This window comes from Grammomys surdaster, unplaced genomic scaffold, assembly GCF_004785775.1.
Source record: "Grammomys surdaster isolate TR1022 unplaced genomic scaffold, NIH_TR_1.0 139, whole genome shotgun sequence".
Lineage (NCBI taxonomy): Eukaryota > Metazoa > Chordata > Mammalia > Rodentia > Muridae > Grammomys > Grammomys surdaster.
The window spans coordinates 17,311,832-17,331,497 of record NW_021604597.1 but is presented as its reverse complement, the minus strand read 5'-3'; the positions used below and the strand labels follow the sequence as shown (position 1 = coordinate 17,331,497).

At 40.6% G+C, this 19,666-nt stretch overlaps 1 protein-coding gene across 2 annotated transcripts in view; it reads left to right on the top strand.

Annotated features, from left to right (window-relative positions):
- Ift80 (intraflagellar transport 80) overlaps window positions 1-19,666 on the top strand; it is a 156,434-nt gene that overhangs the window by 9,728 nt on the left and 127,040 nt on the right. For both annotated transcript variants that reach the window (XM_028763616.1, XM_028763615.1), the window contains exons 3-5: window positions 4,074-4,295; window positions 6,580-6,690; window positions 9,440-9,508. In XM_028763616.1, coding sequence (XP_028619449.1) covers window positions 4,074-4,295; window positions 6,580-6,690; window positions 9,440-9,508 — 402 coding nt within the window. The remainder of the gene's footprint in view (window positions 1-4,073; window positions 4,296-6,579; window positions 6,691-9,439; window positions 9,509-19,666) is intronic.

Genomic DNA, 19,666 nt, shown 5'->3' with positions numbered 1-19,666 from the left:
ATTTAACCTGTGGTCATACCATCAAGATTCTCTTCTGCTCTTTTTCATCTACTTACTGACTATTTTTCATTTCTGCAATGGTATTTTAGAAACAAATTGTTTTCAAAATATTTAAGACCCCAGTTGTAGATTTTTCTGAAGTGTAACTGTGAGCCCAAAGTCTTACTTTCTAGTACTTACTGACATTTTTATTTGTTCTACTTCTTAAGTATTTAAAAAGTAACTTTGTTTGATCTAATAGAATCTTTAAAAGAGTCTTTTAACACAATTTGAATAATCCTCCAGGCGGTGGTGGTGCCTACCTTAAATCTCAGCACTAGGGAGGCAGGCAGACTTCTGAGTTCAAGGCCAGCCTGGTCTACAGTGTGAGTTCCAGGATAGCCATGACTACACAGAGAAACCCTGTATCAAAAAACCAAACAAAACTGACTAATTTGTTCATGTGATCTTACACATATGTGTTCATTTAGTTTTGCTTTACCTGATCAAGTAGAGGACAAACTAGGGAAGTCTGGACAGTAAGCCCTTTATTATTTCACGAGGGAAGGCAGCAATCATTCTTTCCCTATGTAGACAACCCTTATGTTATATTTTGTCAGAGAGAGCCTTTAATTGGACTGTAAGAAGGTACAACTGACCCTTCTCTTCTCATTCTTCGTCATTTCAGTCAGTTCTCACAGCATGACCTCTGGGCTTCCTCGCCAGTCTATGAGGGAATCGGAAACTATAAGGGGAGACTTACTATTTCAGTTAGCACCCTTGCAGCATTCAGAGATCCTGCTTTAATACGTTGAGTTTCATTTGTTTGCTTGCTTGTTTGTTGATTTTGCTGCTGGGCATTGAACCCAAGCCTACCTTGAGCATATTGAGTGCAGTTTCTACATGGACCTATACTCCTTGCCCCCATTTTTATTTTATCTTTCAAGATGTTGATCTGCTGTAGATGTGAAACAATCACATTTGGTCCCTCTTCAGAAATAGGAAGATACTGATTTAAACAATATCCTCCTTTTAAATTTTGTTTTTAATAGTATTTTAGTTATTTAATTCTTGACTAGAGCTATGATTTCTCTTTTCTTTAAATCGATTTTCTGTCTTTTCAGTGGGCGCTCTCAGGACTTCATAGTACTGTTGGTGCTCACTGTCTGTGGTTCCCTCCCACTCAAGAGTAACTCCCGCTTTGGATGTCCTCCTCTAGCAGTCCTCCCATGGCCACTGTGTCTTCGCTAACCCTGGACACACACATGCATACAACCTTAGAGAAACCATTCCCGTTGTGTTTTGAGATGCACGGGTGTGGTGTAGGGCGACCTTAGATGCTTGTCTTGGTTTTAGAAATATTGTTAGGGGTTGGGCAGACGGCTCAGCAGCCAGGAGCACTTGCTGTGCTTCCAGAGGGCCCAAGTGTGGTTCGCATTGATTGACTTACAGCTACCTGCAACTGCAGGGGATCTGATGCCCTCTCCTGGCCTCTGGGGATACTGACATACACATGAGGTGTGCACACACATACACAAATAAAAACCAAGTAAACCCTTAAAAAGACATTGTGAGGTGGCCGCAGCTGTGCTGAGCTCCAGTGTCCTTCCTTGTACATCGGGCTTCAGTTCAGATTATTCTACCGCTATTTCCCTGCTCTATTAGTCTCTTTTTTACTTCATTTATCAGATTTTGAATTAATTAAAAGATCTTGGAACACATCAGAATGATTATGGCTTGGTCTCTTTCCTTGGAAAAAGTTTGTTCGCATAAGATAAAATGAACATTGTTAGAAACAGAAGAGAACGTGGGAAGATTGTAGAAGAACTCTAAGAGAATAGTCAGCCTAACCAGGGCTGACCTGGTGAGTTACAAGTAGAAAGATAAGCAAGAATAAGCACCTTACCCAGGTGACAAGTGGAGTATTTCCTCCAGGTACACAGTCCGCTAGGGGAAACAGTTTGTCCTGATAGCAGATGTGGGAACTTACATAGACATTCTCGGGTTAAATCAGAGACTGAAAACACTACATGGAATAAGGAATTGGGAGAGGAGGAAGGGATCATATTTCATTTATTCCTATGCATCTTATAGGTAAATTGTACCTGAATTATTTTTTACTTCAGTGTCAGAAAATTTGTATTGCTGGAGTCTTGAGATGGTTCAGTGGGTAAAGGTGCCTGGCACCAAACCTGTTCTGAGTTTGATTCCTGGGGCCTACATGGTGGCAGGAGAAAACCAACCCTTCACATTCCTGCAGGAGTCGTCTGACCTTTACACAAGCCCTGTGGCAGTGTTTGCTCACACACACACACACACACACACACACACACACACTGTTCATATATACACACGTGCACACTCCCCCATAATAAATAATAAATATGATTTTAAGACTTAAAATATTGTATTGTTAATTAAACATAAATAACTGTGGGCTGGGGATGTAGCCATCATACATAGAACATCATACATAGATTCTTAGAACCATACAAATGAAAAACTCAAAATGAAAATGGTAACTAACATAAAAACAGGAGAAATGGTAAGACAGTAGTTCCAGCTGTTAGCTACCACCTTCCCTAGAGGACTGTCGTCATAACGTGCAACTGAAAGACAGTTCACAGTTACAGTTCAGTCTTTTAAAAAGCTAATGTTTTTAATTTACTAAATATGTGTTACTGGACATGGTGGCTCATGCCTTTAATCTCAACACTTGTGAGGCAGAGAGGCAGAGACGCAGATGGATATCTGTGATCTTGAGGCCAGCCTGATCTACGTAGTAACTGCTATACCAGCTGTGGATACTTAGGGAGAACCTGTCTCAAAAAGAGGGAGAGTGTTGGAGAGATGGCTCAGACTTTAAGAGTATTTGCTGTTCTTTCTGAGAACACAGTTCAATTAACAGCACTCATGTGGTGGCTCCTAGCCATCCGTAAATCAATATCTTAGGTAGGGTTTTTATTGCTGTGATGAAACACCGTGACCAAAAGCAACCTGGGGAGGAAAGGGTTTATTTCACCTTATGGTTACATATCATGGTCCTTCACTTGAAAGTGATGGGCTTTTAGTTGAAAGTCAGGGCAGGAACTCAAACAGGAGGTACCAGGAGGTAGGAGCTGATGCAGAGGCCATGGAAGGGTACTGTTTACTGGCTTGTCTCTCATGGCTTGCTTGGCCTATCCTTTAGTGGCCCAGGACCACCATTCCAGAGCACTACCACAGTGAGCAGGGCTCTTCCACATCCATCATCAGTCAAGAAAAATGAATCACAGACCCATCTGGTTTCTCACAATGTTGAGGTTCCCTCCTTCCAAATTACTCCAGCTGTATCAAGTTGACAGAATTAGCTAACACATTCCAGTTCCAGTAGATCTGGACCCCTCTTCTGACTTCTACAGGTACCACCCATGTATATGATACACAGACATACATGTAAGCAGAACATTCAACACACATTAAATACATCATACTTGTTAAATAAATCTACAACAATTTAAAATTATAATAATATATATTGTTCTAGCAAGTAACCTAATAACTTATGTAGTAAGATGCATGGTCCCCTTTCTTCCTGCTTATCTCCTAACATCATTTCCTACCTTTTGGGTTTTTACTTGCTGTTTTTGAATATGTGTGTGTGTTTTGACCATGCTTAAGAAATATCTTCAATCACAAATTTTACTCCCTCTCTGGCTTTCTTCTTTGATTTCTATTTTTGTGACTTATTTGAAGGACAAGTTCCTTTATATGGATAAAATATTAAAAGTCACACAATGAGAGCGGTGGCTCAGTGGTTAAGAGCACCATCTGCTCTTCCAAAGGATCTCGGTTCAATTCCCGGCACCCACATGGCAGCTCACAACTGCCTGTAATCCAGTTCCAAAGGATCTGATATCCTCACACCAATGCAGATAAAATAAAGTTAAATAAATCATTCAAAAAAATGTAAAAAAAAAAAGTCAGACAATGAAAAACTACATTTAGAAGCTTGAAAACATTTGGCTATTCATTTGGCTTCTCGTGCTCCACATCATGAATGACTTTAAAGACTTCAGTCTTTTGGGCTTTACATCTCCTTGACGCAGCACCACATCAAGAATTAGTGAGCTGTGTGGGTTGGACTACTGCTGAAGAGCTGTACTCATGCAGTGATGATCACCAGATAGTCAAGTGGAACCTGTTAACCAGTGAGACCAGCCTAATAGTCAAGCTGCCTGACGACATCTACCCGATAGACCTTCACTGGTTTCCAAAGAGTTTAGGCATAAAGAAACAGACTCAGGCAGAAAGCTTTGTCCTCACAAGCTCAGATGGTAAGTTTTTAATGAATGACCTATGCACTGCTTTGTATTACCAATATAGTACAGTACTGTGATTTGTGCCTGGAGTGTCTTACAAAACTACTATTTGATGTAGATCCACTGTCATTTTATTTTCTTCCATGACCTTCATGATTTTGAAGCATTCTGGTCTATTACTTTATAGAAAGTCCCTGGGTTGTTTTTTGTTTGTTTGTTTTTTGTTTTTTATTTTGTCATGGTTTCTTTAAGATTTGATTCAGCTTTTAATTTTTAATGGCAATATTGGGAGATTCATGGTGTTGATTTGACACATTATTGTGATGTTAATTTTCCTTACCTGATAGCCAGTGCTTAATAAATCTACTATGATGTTAATGATTTTCTTCCCTGCTTTTTGATTAGTTTTATGTGTACTTGACGTGTTTTGCCTGTATGTATGCATGTGCCTAGAGAGATCAGATCAGAGTGTCTGATGCCCTGGAACTGGAGTTATGGATGGTTATGAACCATTGGTATTGAGAAGTAAAGTCAGTCTCCTGCAAGAGCAACAAGTGCTCTTAACCACTGAGCCATCTCTCTAGCCTCTATTTTCTCCCTTTTAATAATTTGTTTATGAAAATATATTTTGATACTACATAAAAGTATTTTTTCCTTCTTAGATTTCCTCTCATTTCTAAAAATCTGTTGATGATTCTTGGCTAGATCATTTATTACCAGAAAAGCTGCCAGATGATAGCTTTTATGTCTCTGTAATTTATCCGTGTTAGATAGTTGGTATTCTACTTCAAGAAAAAAACTTTCTGTCCCGTGCCATTTGTCTTACTTGGTTTAATGTTAGGTTAGCTTCCTAGATGTTTATTTCATTAATATTCTGTTACTATAATTTCTTAATCTTGATTTTGAAAGTGTCTCACATTTGGCCATCTAGAGCGTAATCAGTGGAGCCAACGTTGATTTTTGCTTTTGTTTTGTAGTGTGCTCATCATGCTTTGAGCACATCCTTACCTGCACAAGGTGTCCCAGACTACTACTGTAGTCTTTAGTTTTCCAAGCAGCTCTATCTTTAGGTGGTTAATGATATTTAAAAGCCAAGATACAGACATTTCTAGGAGTGTTCTTTCTAATGGGGTGTAGCTACTCTTCAGACTCTTCATGGACATGGGGATACAGGTGTGTACTTAAAAAATTAGAGCCATTCAGGTGGTTCAGTGGGTAAGGCCACTTGCTGCCAAGCCTGAGGGTCTGAATTCAGTCCCTAAAACCCACAATGTGGAAAGGAGACACTAACTTCTGCAAGTTGTCCTCTGGTCTGTATATGCATTCTTTGATACATGCATGCCTCTTCTCTACATAAATAAGTGTAAAAAACATTTAGATGCATGTCAGTAACCAGTTCTCTATCATTTCTATCTAAACCTTGAATATATTCTGGTTACACCAATTCTAATTCAATACTGCAGGGTTTACTTTAGTTTTTCTTTTCCCAATTCTTGGAAACAGTAAGGAACTATGGTTATTATTATCAATATGTACCTTCATTCATTTAATTCTATAATATATAATTTTCAGAATTAATAACCCAGACACTACTGTAAAAAATAACCCATTTAGTAGTTGTGTAATATTATTTCCCCCTTTGAGTCTATCTCCTCCTCCTCTCCCCTCTCCTCCCTTTTCTTTGTGTTTTTCTCCTCCCTCTCCCTGTCCCCACACCTTCCGAGTCTCGTTGTGTGTCCCAGGCTGTTCTGGAATCACTGTCCTTGGCCTCTTATGCACTGACATTACAGGTGTGTCCCAGGCTGTGGACAGTTGTAAGACATCTGTGATCTTTAAAAATGTCTTCCACATCTTTCAAGTGTCTATAGTATTTTCTCGTTTGTAATTAATTTACATTACTCCAAAAAGTCAGGGCTTATGTATATTTTTACATTTAATTTTTTTGCTTACTAAATGGAATACATGTGAATGTCTTTCATGCCACAGTTTTGCATCTTTAATGATACTATGTTGTTTTTATGCCTGTAGTGCCTAATAGCTAATTGTTAGTTCATTAATGCTAATTAATCTAGTAGTAGGAAGTATATTTGGGTTTTTTCGAGACAGGGTTTCTCTGTGTAGCCCTGGCTGTCCTGGAACTCACTCTGTAGACCAGGCTAGCCTCGAACTCTCGAACTCAGAAATCCGCCTGCCTCTGCCTCCCAAGTGCTGGGATTAAAGGTGTGCGCCACCACCGCCCGGCCCGTCAAATATTTAAATGTAAGTTAATTAATAGATTCTCACAGATAATTTCCTTTAGGTAGGTTTCATCTGATTTCCAAGTTGGGAAGAGTGGAAAAAAGTGTAGAAGCTCACTGTGGGGCTGTGCTTGCAGGAAGATGGAACTACGAGGGGACCGCATTAGTGACAGGTAAATGTTCTGCAAATCCGTCTCTTTGCTGTGCTGGGATCAAATCCAGGACCTTTCACATGCTCAGCAAGTGATCTATCACTGATCAGTCTCCTCACCCTTACCCCAAATAACCTTTTAACTGAATTCATAAAGAGAAAGTTTCAAAGACGATGTTTTCGGGCTGGAGAGATGGCTCAGTTGTTAAGAGCACGGACTGGTCTTCCAGAGGTCCTGAGTTCAATTCCCAGCAACCACATGGTGGCTCACAACCATCAATAATGGCATGTGATGCCCTCTTCTTTTATGTCTGAAGACAGTGACAGCGTATGCATATACATAAAATAAATAAATATTTTTTAAAAAGATATTTTCATTCTTTTACTTTAATTTCTGTGTTGTAATAAAATACTGTGAGCAAAGCCAAAGTCCAGGCAGGAAAGGCTTATTGTAGTTTATGAGTCCAGATTATAGTCTGTTTTGTGGGGAAGTCAAGGCAAGAACTCAATGCATTGCATCCACAATCAAGAATAGAGAGAGAGCAAACACTTGACCTGCTTCCTTTGGTGTCATGTAGTTCTGGACCAGCTATGAAGTGGTACTGCCCACACTGGACTGGGTTTTCCTAGATTAAGTAATAGTCAAGATAAACCACCACAGGCATGCCTCCTGGCCAACTTAATCTAGATAATTTCTCAATTAGGATTCTCTTCCCAGGTGGTTCTGGATGTGGCAGTTGACATTTAAAGCTAACCACCACAGGCATGTAGCAGTAGTGTACTTCACTATAATTGTCACAGTACCAATTTAGACTGCTGTGTAAATGGTATCATTCAGAATATTTTATTTCTTCTTCATTTTCTATCTGGAGATAGAATCTTGATATGAAGTACAGGCTGGCTTAGTATTCATTTTGTACGTTAGTCTGGTCTCATTAGCAATCCTCCTGCCTCAGCCTTCTCAATGATGGGCTACAGGAGAATGTCACTATTTCCATTTCTTGAGATTCATACTAATCATTAATTTGTTCTATCAAAGGATGCTTTTAGAATGATTAAGTCCTAGAGTAGCTAAAAGTTATAATTTTAAATAATTCTAAAATTACATTTTTTCATATAACTTACCTATATCTGCTTTTTCTACTCCAGGGGTAGGCTTTACTATATTAGTCATCTATTACTGCATAATGAGTTACCTCAATACTTAGACTTACACAATAAGTTCTGGCCATTTCTGTAGGCCTGGGAGCAGCTTTGGCAGGTGAATATTTCTGGCTGTATGTACCATGAGGTTCCTTCAGGTTGTAACATGTGGCTACAGTCCTGAGAAGGCTTGATTGTTCTGGCTTACACAGGTGGATGCTGGCATGAGCCTTGCTTCTTCTCTGGCTTTAGCCGGAGACCTTAATTCTTTGCCACATAGGCAACTCCGTAGGGCTGATAGAATATTTTTGCGTCATGGCACATGGCTTCCCAGGGGTGCAAAAAATAGCAGGTTAGGAACCACAGTATCTTTTCTGATTCACCCTCAGAATCATACTTGGCCATTTCCATCCTGCTCTGTTCCTTAAAAGCAAGTCACCAAGTACAGACCACACTGAAGAAGAGCAAGCTTAAGCTGCACCCCTCAAAGAAAGGAATGCCTAAAATCTGTGCAGATGTTTTAAATCTCTCTTAGGCATTCTCTAGGAGGATTTTTAATTTTATTATTATTATTATTATTATTATTATTATTATTTTAATGACATGTCCTCTGTCTCACCAGTACCTTTAACTTCTTTTTTCAATGGCTCCTATTTTAGCATGTAAGTATATTTAGATGCAAATCATTTTAAAAATTAGGCAGGAAATATAAATTCTAGGCTGGAATGTATCTCAGCAGCAGAGTGAGTATTCACCTACTATGTGCAAGGTTCTAGGTTTGATCCCTAGCACCACAGAAGTAGAATATAACAACTAAGTAAATAAAAACAAAAATCCTGCTGGATGTGGTGGTACACACCTTTGTTCCCAGCACTCGAGAGGCAGAGGCAGGTGGATCTCTGTGAATTTGAGGCCAGTCTGGTCTACATAGTGAGTTAGGGACAGCCAGAACATAGTGAGTCCTTGTCTTGGAAAAACAAAACCCAACCAACCAACCAACCAACCAACCAACCAACCAACCAACCAACCAACCAGAAATCCCTTTCTTAAATGATTCTGAAGCTCCAGGCTCTTTCTTCTTGTTTGAGCTATGATGGTCACAGGTGGATTTAACTTCCCTGATGGTGGTAACTGCAGTAGATACTACATGGGCAATACTTTTTTTTTTCTTTTTTTTCTTTTTTTGTTTTTCAAGACAAGGTTTCTCTGTGTAGCCCTAGCTGTCCTGGAACTCACTCTGTAGACCAGGCTGGCCTCAAACTCAGAAATCTGCCTGCCTCTGCCTCCCAAGTGCTGGGATTAAAGGCCTGCACCACCACTGCCTGGCGAGAATACTTTTCTTAAAGTCTAAGTAAAGATCATAATGTCAACGGAAGTAGTATTTGAGTAACACATTCCTGAGTTTTCCAAGTTTGAAGGAAAAAATAAAATTTTGACTATGGAAGTTAGGTTACATTGATGAAAGCTTTTTTCTTTTTCATGTAATTTTGATGTAAATTTACAGTTAAAACATACTCTGTTACACTTGGAATGAGTTGGATCTGAATTTTAAACATTTAGACATTTACTTATATATGCACATGTAAACTTAAGATTAATTTCTACAGATAATTTTTTTTTCTACACAGTTGGAGAGGATGGACAAGTGAAAATCTGGTCAAAGACGGGGATGCTTAGATCAACTTTAGCTCAGCAAGGTAAGCTCTACCTTGTTCCCTTAATTTCTGTGTTTGTACAACGTGAGGGGTACAACATTCTCTTTAATAAATAATCTATTACAGTGCTGGAGAGATGGCTCAGAACGTAAGAGCACTGACTGCTCTTGCAGAAGACCTGAGTTCCCTTCCCAGAACCCGCAGGGCAGCTCACATCAGTCTATTGCTTCATTTCCAGGGCACCTGACACCTCTTCTCACCAGGCATGAACATGGTATACATATGGACATGCAGGCAAAATGCCCAGATGCATAAAATAAATAAACTAAAAACTTGTTTATATTGTATAAACATATTATATATGTATATAATATGAAGATTTTCTCAAAAGATAGAATCTGTTATAGTGGTTGAGATTGACTTTGGTCACATTCAAAACCTGAATTTTCTTACTTCTATTTGGATTTCAGAACATTTACCAAAAAAGACTTATTTATTTTATGCATGTGAATGTTTTGCTTGCATGTTTGTGTATCATGTGCATGCCTGGTACTTACAGAGGTCAGAAGAGGACAAGGTTGTCAGATCCTCTGGAATTAGAGTTACAGGAGCTTATGAGCTACTGTGTGGCTGTTGAGACTTGAACCTGGGTCCACTGAAAGAGCAACAAATGCTCATAATGATTGAGCTATTTCTTCAGCCCCAATACTTTATTATTACATTTATGTATTCATTTATTTGTGGGTTCATATGCCTCCACCCAACAGGGTTTGCATGTGGAAGTTACAGGTAAGCTCATGGGAGCTGGGTTTTTCATTCTACCATGTGGATTCCAGGGATGGAACTCGGGTCATAGACTTGGTGGCAAATATATTTTCCTGCTGAGTTATCTCACCAGCCCTCTACATTTTCTTTCTTTCCACAATACCTGACTTAATATTATTTAAATTAAGATATATTTAAAAAGCCAAGTATGGTGTGATGCGCACCTCTCATCCCAGTACTATAGAGGTAAAAGGAATTGGATCTCTGTGAGTTCAAGGGCAGCTTGGTCTACATTGTCAATTCTAGGATATCCAGAGCTATATTATTGACAGATAAGATTTTTCTTTTTATGTTGTGAATCTATGTAAAGGTGGTTGTAGGCTAAATATTTTCAAATGATTCTGAAATATTTAGAGCATCTTGTATATAAAGTGTGCCTGAGCATCTAGTTAAGACAGTCTACTGGGCAGAGTGCTACATGCCTTTAATCCTAACACTTAAGAGACAAAGGCAGGAGGACTGGATTTGAGGCCATCTTGGAATATATAATAAGACCTTGTTTCAAGATTAGCTCCTTGGTAGAATATTTACATAGCATACAGAAGGCCCTGGGTTCAATCCATGGTACTGAACAGGAAGGAAGGAAGGAGAGAAAGGAGAGAAGGAAGGAAGGAAGGAGGAAAGAAGGAAAGAAGGAAGGAAGGAAGGAGAGAGAGAGAAGGGAAGAGAGAGAGAGAGAAAGAGAGAGAGAGAGAGAGAGAGAGAGAGAGAGAGAGAGAGAGAGAGAGAGAAAACGCATACAAGAGAAACATGTAAAATAAATCCTCTTCATGTAAGAGTCTCAATAGCCAGGCATAGTGGACCATGCTTGGAGCTTGAAGCATGAGGATGGCCAGCAGTCTAAGCCTTGGTTCAGTTCCTGTCTAGCTGGGCTATACTGTCTCAAAACAACAACAGAAGTCCCAGTAATTTGATAAGATTAGCACTCCTTATAAATTATTCTGAACTTTGATTTCTGTCCTAATAAAGGGTAATAGACATATGTGTATATATTCCTCATATTCCTCATGTAGGATATATTCCCACATAAGGAATATATGTGTGCATGTGTGTGTGTGTGTGTGTGTGTGTGTGTGTGTGTTTGTATGATATATATATATACTATGTATCCTCATACAGATAAACATCTTAAATTACATGTAAATTTTTATAGTAAAGCAGGTTAAATGTTCTAGAACACAAAGGAATCTCATGTTTACCTAAGCATGTATGAGCTGATCTGTAGACAGGTTGCCAAAAGAACACTTGCAGATAATTGTTCAGAATTATATTAAAAAATTGTAATATGAAGCATCTATAGCTAATTCTATTTTTAAAATGGTGTTTATTCTTATATTAGTTACTTGTTAAGCAGATGTTAACAGAAGTGACTAGAAATGCTAAGTAGTTTTTCCTTCTGAGGTAAAGTCTTTTCTATTCTACCCATAAACTCTAAGTAGAATGTTCATTGATGAGTAGGAACAGTCATAGGAATGTTTCACATTCTAGAGTTTATTAATTATTACTTTAGTAGTAAAATGATAAAATGTATATTTAGAAAATAAGCCTTACTTTAGTGGGCCCAATGATTTTTTTCTTTTGGCTTTATAGATTTTCTTTCTTTCAATGCTGGAGCTAGAGATCAATTCAAGGCCTTGTAACTTCTAGGCAAGTGCTACCACCAAGCTACCTATAGCTGTTGGCTCCATAGATTTTCTCCTAGCCTGTCTGCAGAGGTCAGAAGAGGGTGTCAGATCCTTGGAACTGGAGTTACAAATAGTTGTGGGTGCTGGAAGCTGAGCCCATGTCCTCTACAAGAGAAGCAACTGCTCTTAACCACTGAGCCACTCCAGCCCTTCCCTGGGTTTCTTTGTTACATACTGCCCTTGAATTTCAGACTTTCCAAGGCTGAAGTAGAAACCTGGAGTTAGTTGCTTAATGTAACAGTACTCATCAGAGGGTGCTGATATAGTGCTACATATTAGTTTTTTGCTACATAGCCAGCTTGATGCTAGCTTGGGCTACAGGAGACCCTAGTATTTTAAAACCAAACAGTTACAACACACCTCCAAAAAACAAAACAAAACAAAACAAAACAAAACAAAACAAAACAAAACAACCAACCAAACTGTTATAGGGAGCCTACCAGAGGAGACTACACAGACACAGGCTATAGTGTTTATTCTTTATTCTCTAAGGGCTAAAGTTAACCTGTAAACTCTGCTTGCCCAAGGACAGATAGCTTCCTGAAATACTAGGGGGCTTATGTAAGATAACAAGTATATGTTTTCACGTCGCCAAACAAGTTGGTTGACCCAATTGTACAGGGTGTATTTGATCACACTAGGTAGGAAAATATGTAGGCAGGAAGTATGTCAGGATCCATGTTTGCCCCTAATTGGGCAAAGGTGAAAAATGTAAGAGTCCAGATTCCCCAAAGAGTGATACCCCAGACTCAAATAGTATATAAACGCAAAGAGTGATTTATTCTGCAGAAGTCCAGCATGTTGTGGTCTCCCATTACCAAGATAGAGAGACACCCGAGAGAACTCACAGGCCAATTTAAATAAAGCACATTGGAATTCCAGGGTAATGAGCTTTATCTTCCTTTATCTGTAGGCATTCCTGAACCATTATGGGGCATTGACTTTTTCTATTAGTAATTGACTTGCCCGGTCTTGCCTGGTCTTACTGAGTTCTAGGCCTAGCCTCCTTAACTGCCAATTTGAAGCCTGCCATGGAGTCAGCCTGTCTTATCCCTCTTACCACCCCTCTTTCAGTAATGGGCCACCTCAAATCCTTGAGATGTTTCTGAGGCCCCTATATTAGTGGCTCCAGCCAGCTCTATTCCAAGGAGAGAACCTAGTAACACAGCGGAGATGGCCACCCTTTTAACCTGATTGTTTGGAGGTGCTAGCTGGTTGAAGACATCCTCTCCAGAGTAATAAGTCACTCTGGGTACAAGCTGTACAGAACATAAAAAAACCTTAGTTGTATTTACAACCAGGCCATAAATGCATGGGGTAAGCCCCGAGGTACAAGCTCACCAAGCATTCTCTGGGGGGCAGCATGTGTCCTGCAACAGTAGGGGTTACAGTGCAGTTGCAGAGGTACCTTATTTCTAATGTAAAGTTCCTGTCCAGTAACCAACAGTTCTGTGTTAAGTGTGGAGAGAGAGGAGTTAAGAACTGGCAGTCCAATCAACCTTCCTGCTAGCCATTGTGAACTTGATGACAAGGTTGTTGCAAGCAAGCAGGATCAGGAGTGCTGGAGTTGCAGTTTCAGCGTGACCGTCCATCATTCTTGTGGCAGTTCACCTGGAAGTCTTCTCTGCTGGGATCTCAGCTGCTGGATCATCTCTTTCCTGGCAGGCTTAACCTGGGAGTGGAATTTCAACTTCCTGATCCCATCCACCTTAACAGCCGTGGGTGTGTGGTCAGGATCACAGTGTGAGGCCCTTTCCAGCGAGGTTCCAGAGTCTTGTAGTTGTGTCTCTTAATCCAGACTTTGTTACCTGGTTCAAAATAATGAGGGTTACAGGGAGGAGCAGACTCATACACCTGGTGGATGGCAGGCCAGAGTTGCTTCTGGACCTTATGGAGGGCTTCCAAGGATTTATGTTGGTCATATTCAGCTAAGATATCAGACTGGACGTTAGGCAGCATGGGAGGGAGCCTCCCATATAGGATCTCAAGGTGGGAGGACCTAAAGTATAGGGGGTGTTCCTAGCCCTATATAAGGCATAAGGTAGGAGAGATGACCAGTCACTGTCAGTTTCAGGGGTCAGTTTGGTCAAGGCCTTCAGGGTCTGATTTATCCTCTATTTGCCCTGAACTCTGGGGTCTGTATGCACAATGTAATTTCCAACTGGTCCCCAGAACCTGTGCTAGATACTGATTTACCTGAGAGATGAATGCTGGTTCATTGTCATATCCAAGCAGGGTAGGCAAACCATATTTGGGTATGATATCTTCCAGAAGCTTCTTTGCCACTATGTTGGCAGTCTCCTTTGTAGGGTAGGTTTCTACCCATCCAGGAAAGATATCTATAAAAACTAGCAAATACTTGTATCCACATGTTCCTGGTTTTATTTCTGTATAATCTATTTCCCAATTAGCCCTGGGCTGTTGACCCCTGATTCTGGTTCCTGGAGCAGCTCCTTGACTGGGGCCTGAGGAGTTCACAGCCTGGCTGGTGGCATAGTCTGAGATGACCTGGTCAACCAGATGTCCTAAGTCAGACATTTTGTACCTTGTCCCTCACAGCAGTTTCTTCAGTTTTCGGTGGCCCAGGCGTGAAGCTCGATGACTCTGATGGAGGAGTTGCTGAGCAAACTCCTTAGGGAGGAATGCGCAGCCTGCAGAGGTCAGCAACCATCCGTCTCTTCTGTAAACTCCTTGGCATTTCCCCTGATGGCCTTTGTTTTTAGCTGTATATTCCCAGTTGGCTGTGAGCACAGGGAGCAGCAAAGCTGGCATGTAGGATGTTGGCAGTAGAAGCCTGCGCAGCCTCCCTTTCTGCTTTATCAGTAGCCTGTTCCCCTTGGGCTATTTCTGAAGTTCCTTTTTGATGCCCAGGGCAATACATTATTTGAGAGGAAGCCATAATGTCTCCAATAAAGCAAGTATTCCCTCCTTATTTTTTGATTTGTTTTCCTTTCACAGTCAATAATTCCCTCTAGTATATGGACCCATGTGTATGAGCCATAGCAAAGGCATATCTGCTGTAGCTAGGGCTCCCTTTGCCAGTTTTAAAGCCTGGGTTAGAGCCTTTAGTTCAGCTTTCTGGACTGTAGTTCCTGGTGGCAAAGCAATTGCCCACTAACAGAGTCCAGGTCCATTATCACTGCCCCTGCATACCTGATTCCATTCTGGATGAAGCTGCTCACATCTGTGAAGTAGATACATTCCACATCTGGTCAGGGTATGTCAGTCAGGTCCTGCCTGGTGTTCTGGATGTGCCTCAGAACTATGGAGCAATCATGATCTGAGGACGGGTCAGGGTGGCTGGGTTTAGGGCAAATGATGGGCCATATCTTATGAGAGGGGGGTTCAAAAGCAGAGCCTGAAAGTGCATCAGTCTGGCATTGGGCAGCCACCAGCTAGGTGGATTCTTGAGGGTTCCCTCAATAGCACGGGGGGGGGGGTGGTGATAACAAGTGCCTGCTTCATGGTTATTTTGTTAGCATCCTTGACTAGAAAGGCAGTGGCAGCTATGATGGCAGGCTGGCAATTTTTGGGCTACTAGGTCCAGCTTCTTAGATAAATAACCAAGGTCTTTCTTTCCTATGGTCTTAAAGTTTGGGTGAGCACTCCCTTTGCTATCCCCTTTCTCTGATCCACATACAGGTGGAAAGGTTTGTGAATGTCCAGGAGGATCAAGGTGTCTCCAATAAGGGTTTTCTTGGAGTCTTAAAAGCCATGTCAATCTCAGGGGTCCATTTTCTTTTGTCTTCTTGGCTCCTGGTGGCTTCATATTACAGCTTGGCTATCTCAGTGAGCCCTGGCACCCAAAGTCTATAAAACCCAGAAGATCCAGAAATCTCCATACTTGCCTTTGGGTTGATGGAACCGCTAAGGATGGTTTCCTTAACAGAAGCTAAAATAAATTATTTGGGTCATCTTGATGTTGGGTTCCTAGAATAGAGTTGGGTAATTTTCCATGGGTCTTCCCATCAAAGAGATCAAATTGTGGTTAAACCTAAAATGGCCTCAGCAAGAATACAAGGTGGAGGATCCTCTGCACTGTCTTGCCCTGTAACAAAACAAAACAAACCAGGAAACTCTGAGTGGGACAGGAGGAGGAAGTGGTTATCTGTTAGGAGCTTGCTGTTGTCTGTTGTGACAGGAAGAGGAATAGTTGGGATTTGTAGTGGATAGCCTGTGAGGTGTTTCTGAAAGGTCCTTTGTTAATGAGAGTAGGATTTAAGAGAAGCATTGATGTGGCCTTTGAGAGGAGGGGGGGGGCATAGTTCTAGGAGGAGGCTGAAAAGGGTAGATACCCTGTAAAAGATAAAGAGGGCCAGGAGTAGTGGTTGCTTTGAATATGGAGAGTTGGAGTTTTAGTTTGTAAGTGTCTTTGGGGAAAATGGAAATGTGTTGAAGATTAGAAATAAAGGCTAAATAAAATTTAACTTGGGAGTAGTTACATAGGTGAAGATGAAGAACTGAAGTCCTGGGGGAAATGGGGAGGTAGCAGAGGGTAGAACCTGATGAAACAAATGCTGTTATTTACAGCTTTTTTGTTTGTTTGTTTTGTTTTTTTCCCTGACCCAGTGACAGTCATGAGAAAGTTGCTTTGCTGGAATGAGTCTTGTTTGATTATCTATCTGTCTTTTGCAAGTAGAGTGAAAGTGAAATGCTTTTTTTTAATTTAATTTTTTTATTTATTCACTTTACATTCCACTCACTGCCCCCTCCTAGTCACCCCTCACACAATTCTTCTCCCCTCCCCGTCTCCTCTGAGCCTGTGCTGGTGGGGGTGCGGGTGGTGGTGGCTGGTATCCCCCCATCCTAGCACTTCAAGTCTCTGTGAGGCTAGGCGCCTCCTTTCCCACTGAGGCCAGACAAGGCAGCCCATCTAGAAGAACATATCCCACATGTAGGCAACAACTTTTGCCATAGCCCCCCACCCCCATTCCAGTTGTTTGAGACCCACATGAAGACCAAGCTGCACAACTAGATGTGTGGAAATGTGATTATTTTTGACAGGAACTTGCATGGTGACCCCAGCTTGTCTGAAGGCACCATGTGTGGAGCAGTCCTGCTTCAGCCTCTCTCTGCTGGGATTACAGGTGTAGGCCACTGTGGCTTAGCTGGCAATTAGTTCTTGCTGCCTTCTACTGTGAACAACAAAGAAGCGACTGTTGATGATCGTTTTACAAGGCCATTGCTAGTGTAGTGGTTAACAGGACTGTTTAGTTAGTGCTAGGCTCCATTCTAAGTATTTCCATCCACTCTGTAGATCCATATAAACATCTAGGCAAAGGCAACCACTGCATCACATTAGAATGTATCTTGTTTCTAATACATCCTTTAGCAACAGAAAAACAACGCTTTCAGGGGATACTATTATGGTATGAATGTGAAAAACAGGGTACTTCCTTAAAACAATCGAAATACACTTTCTCAACTCCTCTGTGGTTTAAAATTCTCTCAAGGGTTGAAAGAATTTAGATAATTTGTTTTACAGAGAGATAAGGGTCTGACATTTAACACAACCCCAGGTGCATGTGGTTTCTTAAAAAATGTCAAAAAGGTCACATGACTTTAGTGTACCAAGTCAGAAAAACAAGATCTTCTTGAGTGTTTTAACTGAAATGGAGCGTAAATAAAAATTTTCTATACAAATGCCAGAATTTATTATAAAATGATTATGTATTTCTATTTTTGTTAATGATAAAATTAATATCATCTTTTTACATACTTTACTAAATTCTTATTTTAAAATAATTCTTTCTGGAACCTAAATGTATTATTTTTCTACTTTGCATACTGAGGTACAGCATGGTTAGTGCTTTACTTGTTTGTTTTGTGACAGCATCTTGATGGAGAGCCCTGGCTGGCCTTGAACTTGGAACAGTCCCCTTACCACACTCCCTTAAGTGCTCAGATCACACACTGACACTAACATGCCTGGCTAACTCATGCTTTAATCTGTATGTTTTTAACAATGGTTTAATATTATGAATTGGTCTCAAATGCTAGTAAGAGAGATTCATCATAAATCATTTTCTTTGTGAAGCTGTTGTCTACCTAAATAAATGCTGTTCAACCAAAGTACCCACATTGAAAGTTCCTTAATATTTGATTGAAGAAATGTGGTTTAAATACTTGTTTGTAACAAAGAAACTACATGTTTCACTTTCTAAGCTTACTTGGTTTTATTCTCTAAATCACGTTTCTGAAACACTATTATTTAAAAAACTGTACAGGCAGGAAATAAATTGACTCCTTGTCCTCACATGGTAGGTAAGTATTCTGAAGGAAGGTTTGTAAACAAGGAAATGGTGACACAGCCACCTTAAGAGAGCCTCAGCTCAAATGTCAAAGCGAGGAAAATGAACACATCCCTGGCTGTTAATCCTACACCACAACTAAAGGCTGAAAGTGACATCCTGTGCAACTCAATGGGAGCTAGAACTACAGAGTTATTTCCTTGGCGTAGATGTTTATTATCGGTTTGTATATAACTCAGTAAAGTGTACTTTTACAGAGTGTTATGAGTATATGATAATTTATAAATTAAAATATATTAACTTCCCCTTTGCACAAAATATAATAGTGGAAATTAGAAAGCACATACTAGCTTAGTATAATCCCAACTACATTTTTGAATTTTATGCATGAGTATAGTGTATTTGCATCATTTCGTCCCTGATCCTCTACCCTCTCCTACTCTTCCCATGCCCTCCTCCCTTGAAGTCATGACCTGTTCTGTAACTATTCTTAGTTTTGGTTTTTTACATTTTGTTTCTAATGGTGTCTCACTATACATCATTGGCTGGTATCAAACTCGATATGTAGATCCAGCTGGCCTTGAACTCACAGAGATCTGCCTGCCTCTAACTCCAGAGTACTGGTAATAAAGGCATGTATTGCCACCATGCCTGGCATTGTTGTTGTGTGTATACAACACATACTGTTGTGTTTGTACACAGCCTACTGAGTTCATTTAGAACTCAGTACATAGTATGCACTCACTGATCACTCGAGATTGCATAACTATCCAGGGCTCCTCCCTGCAGAAAATGTATTTTTCCTTTCAGCAGCCATTGTCAGTCTTGTATCTCTTCATTTAGGGGTGGGGTGTGATGAAATTTTTCCTCATCCACATTGGCATGTGGACTGGCTTGTGAATTATACAGGTGTAGACAACCATATTGTTTAGACTTCATGGGCACAGTCATGTCTAGAAGACAGTATCTTCCTTCCATCAGGTGTTCTGAGCCTCTGGCTAGTACCTCTCCCTCCTCTTCTCTAATCTCCCCTTAGCCGTTGTCTTAGTTGGAGTTACTATCATTGTGACGAAACACCACGACCAAAACAAGCAAGCAGGGAGGAAAGGGCTTATTTGGCTTGCACTTCCAGAGCACTCTTCATCATCAAAACAAGGCAGGACAGGGACTTGAACAGGGGGTAGGAATCTGGGGACAGGAGCTGATGCAGAGGCCATGGAGAAAGGCTGCTTACTGGTTTGCTCCCCTTGGCTTTCTTAGCTTCTTATAGAAGCCTATACATCCAGCCCAGGGATGGCACCACCCAAAATGGGCTGGAACCTTCCACTTAAGTCACTATTTAAGAAAATATCTTACAGGCTTACCTACACTCCATCTTGTGGTGATATGTTCTCAATTCAGGCTTCCTTCTTCCTTCCTTCCTTCCTTCCTTCCTTCCT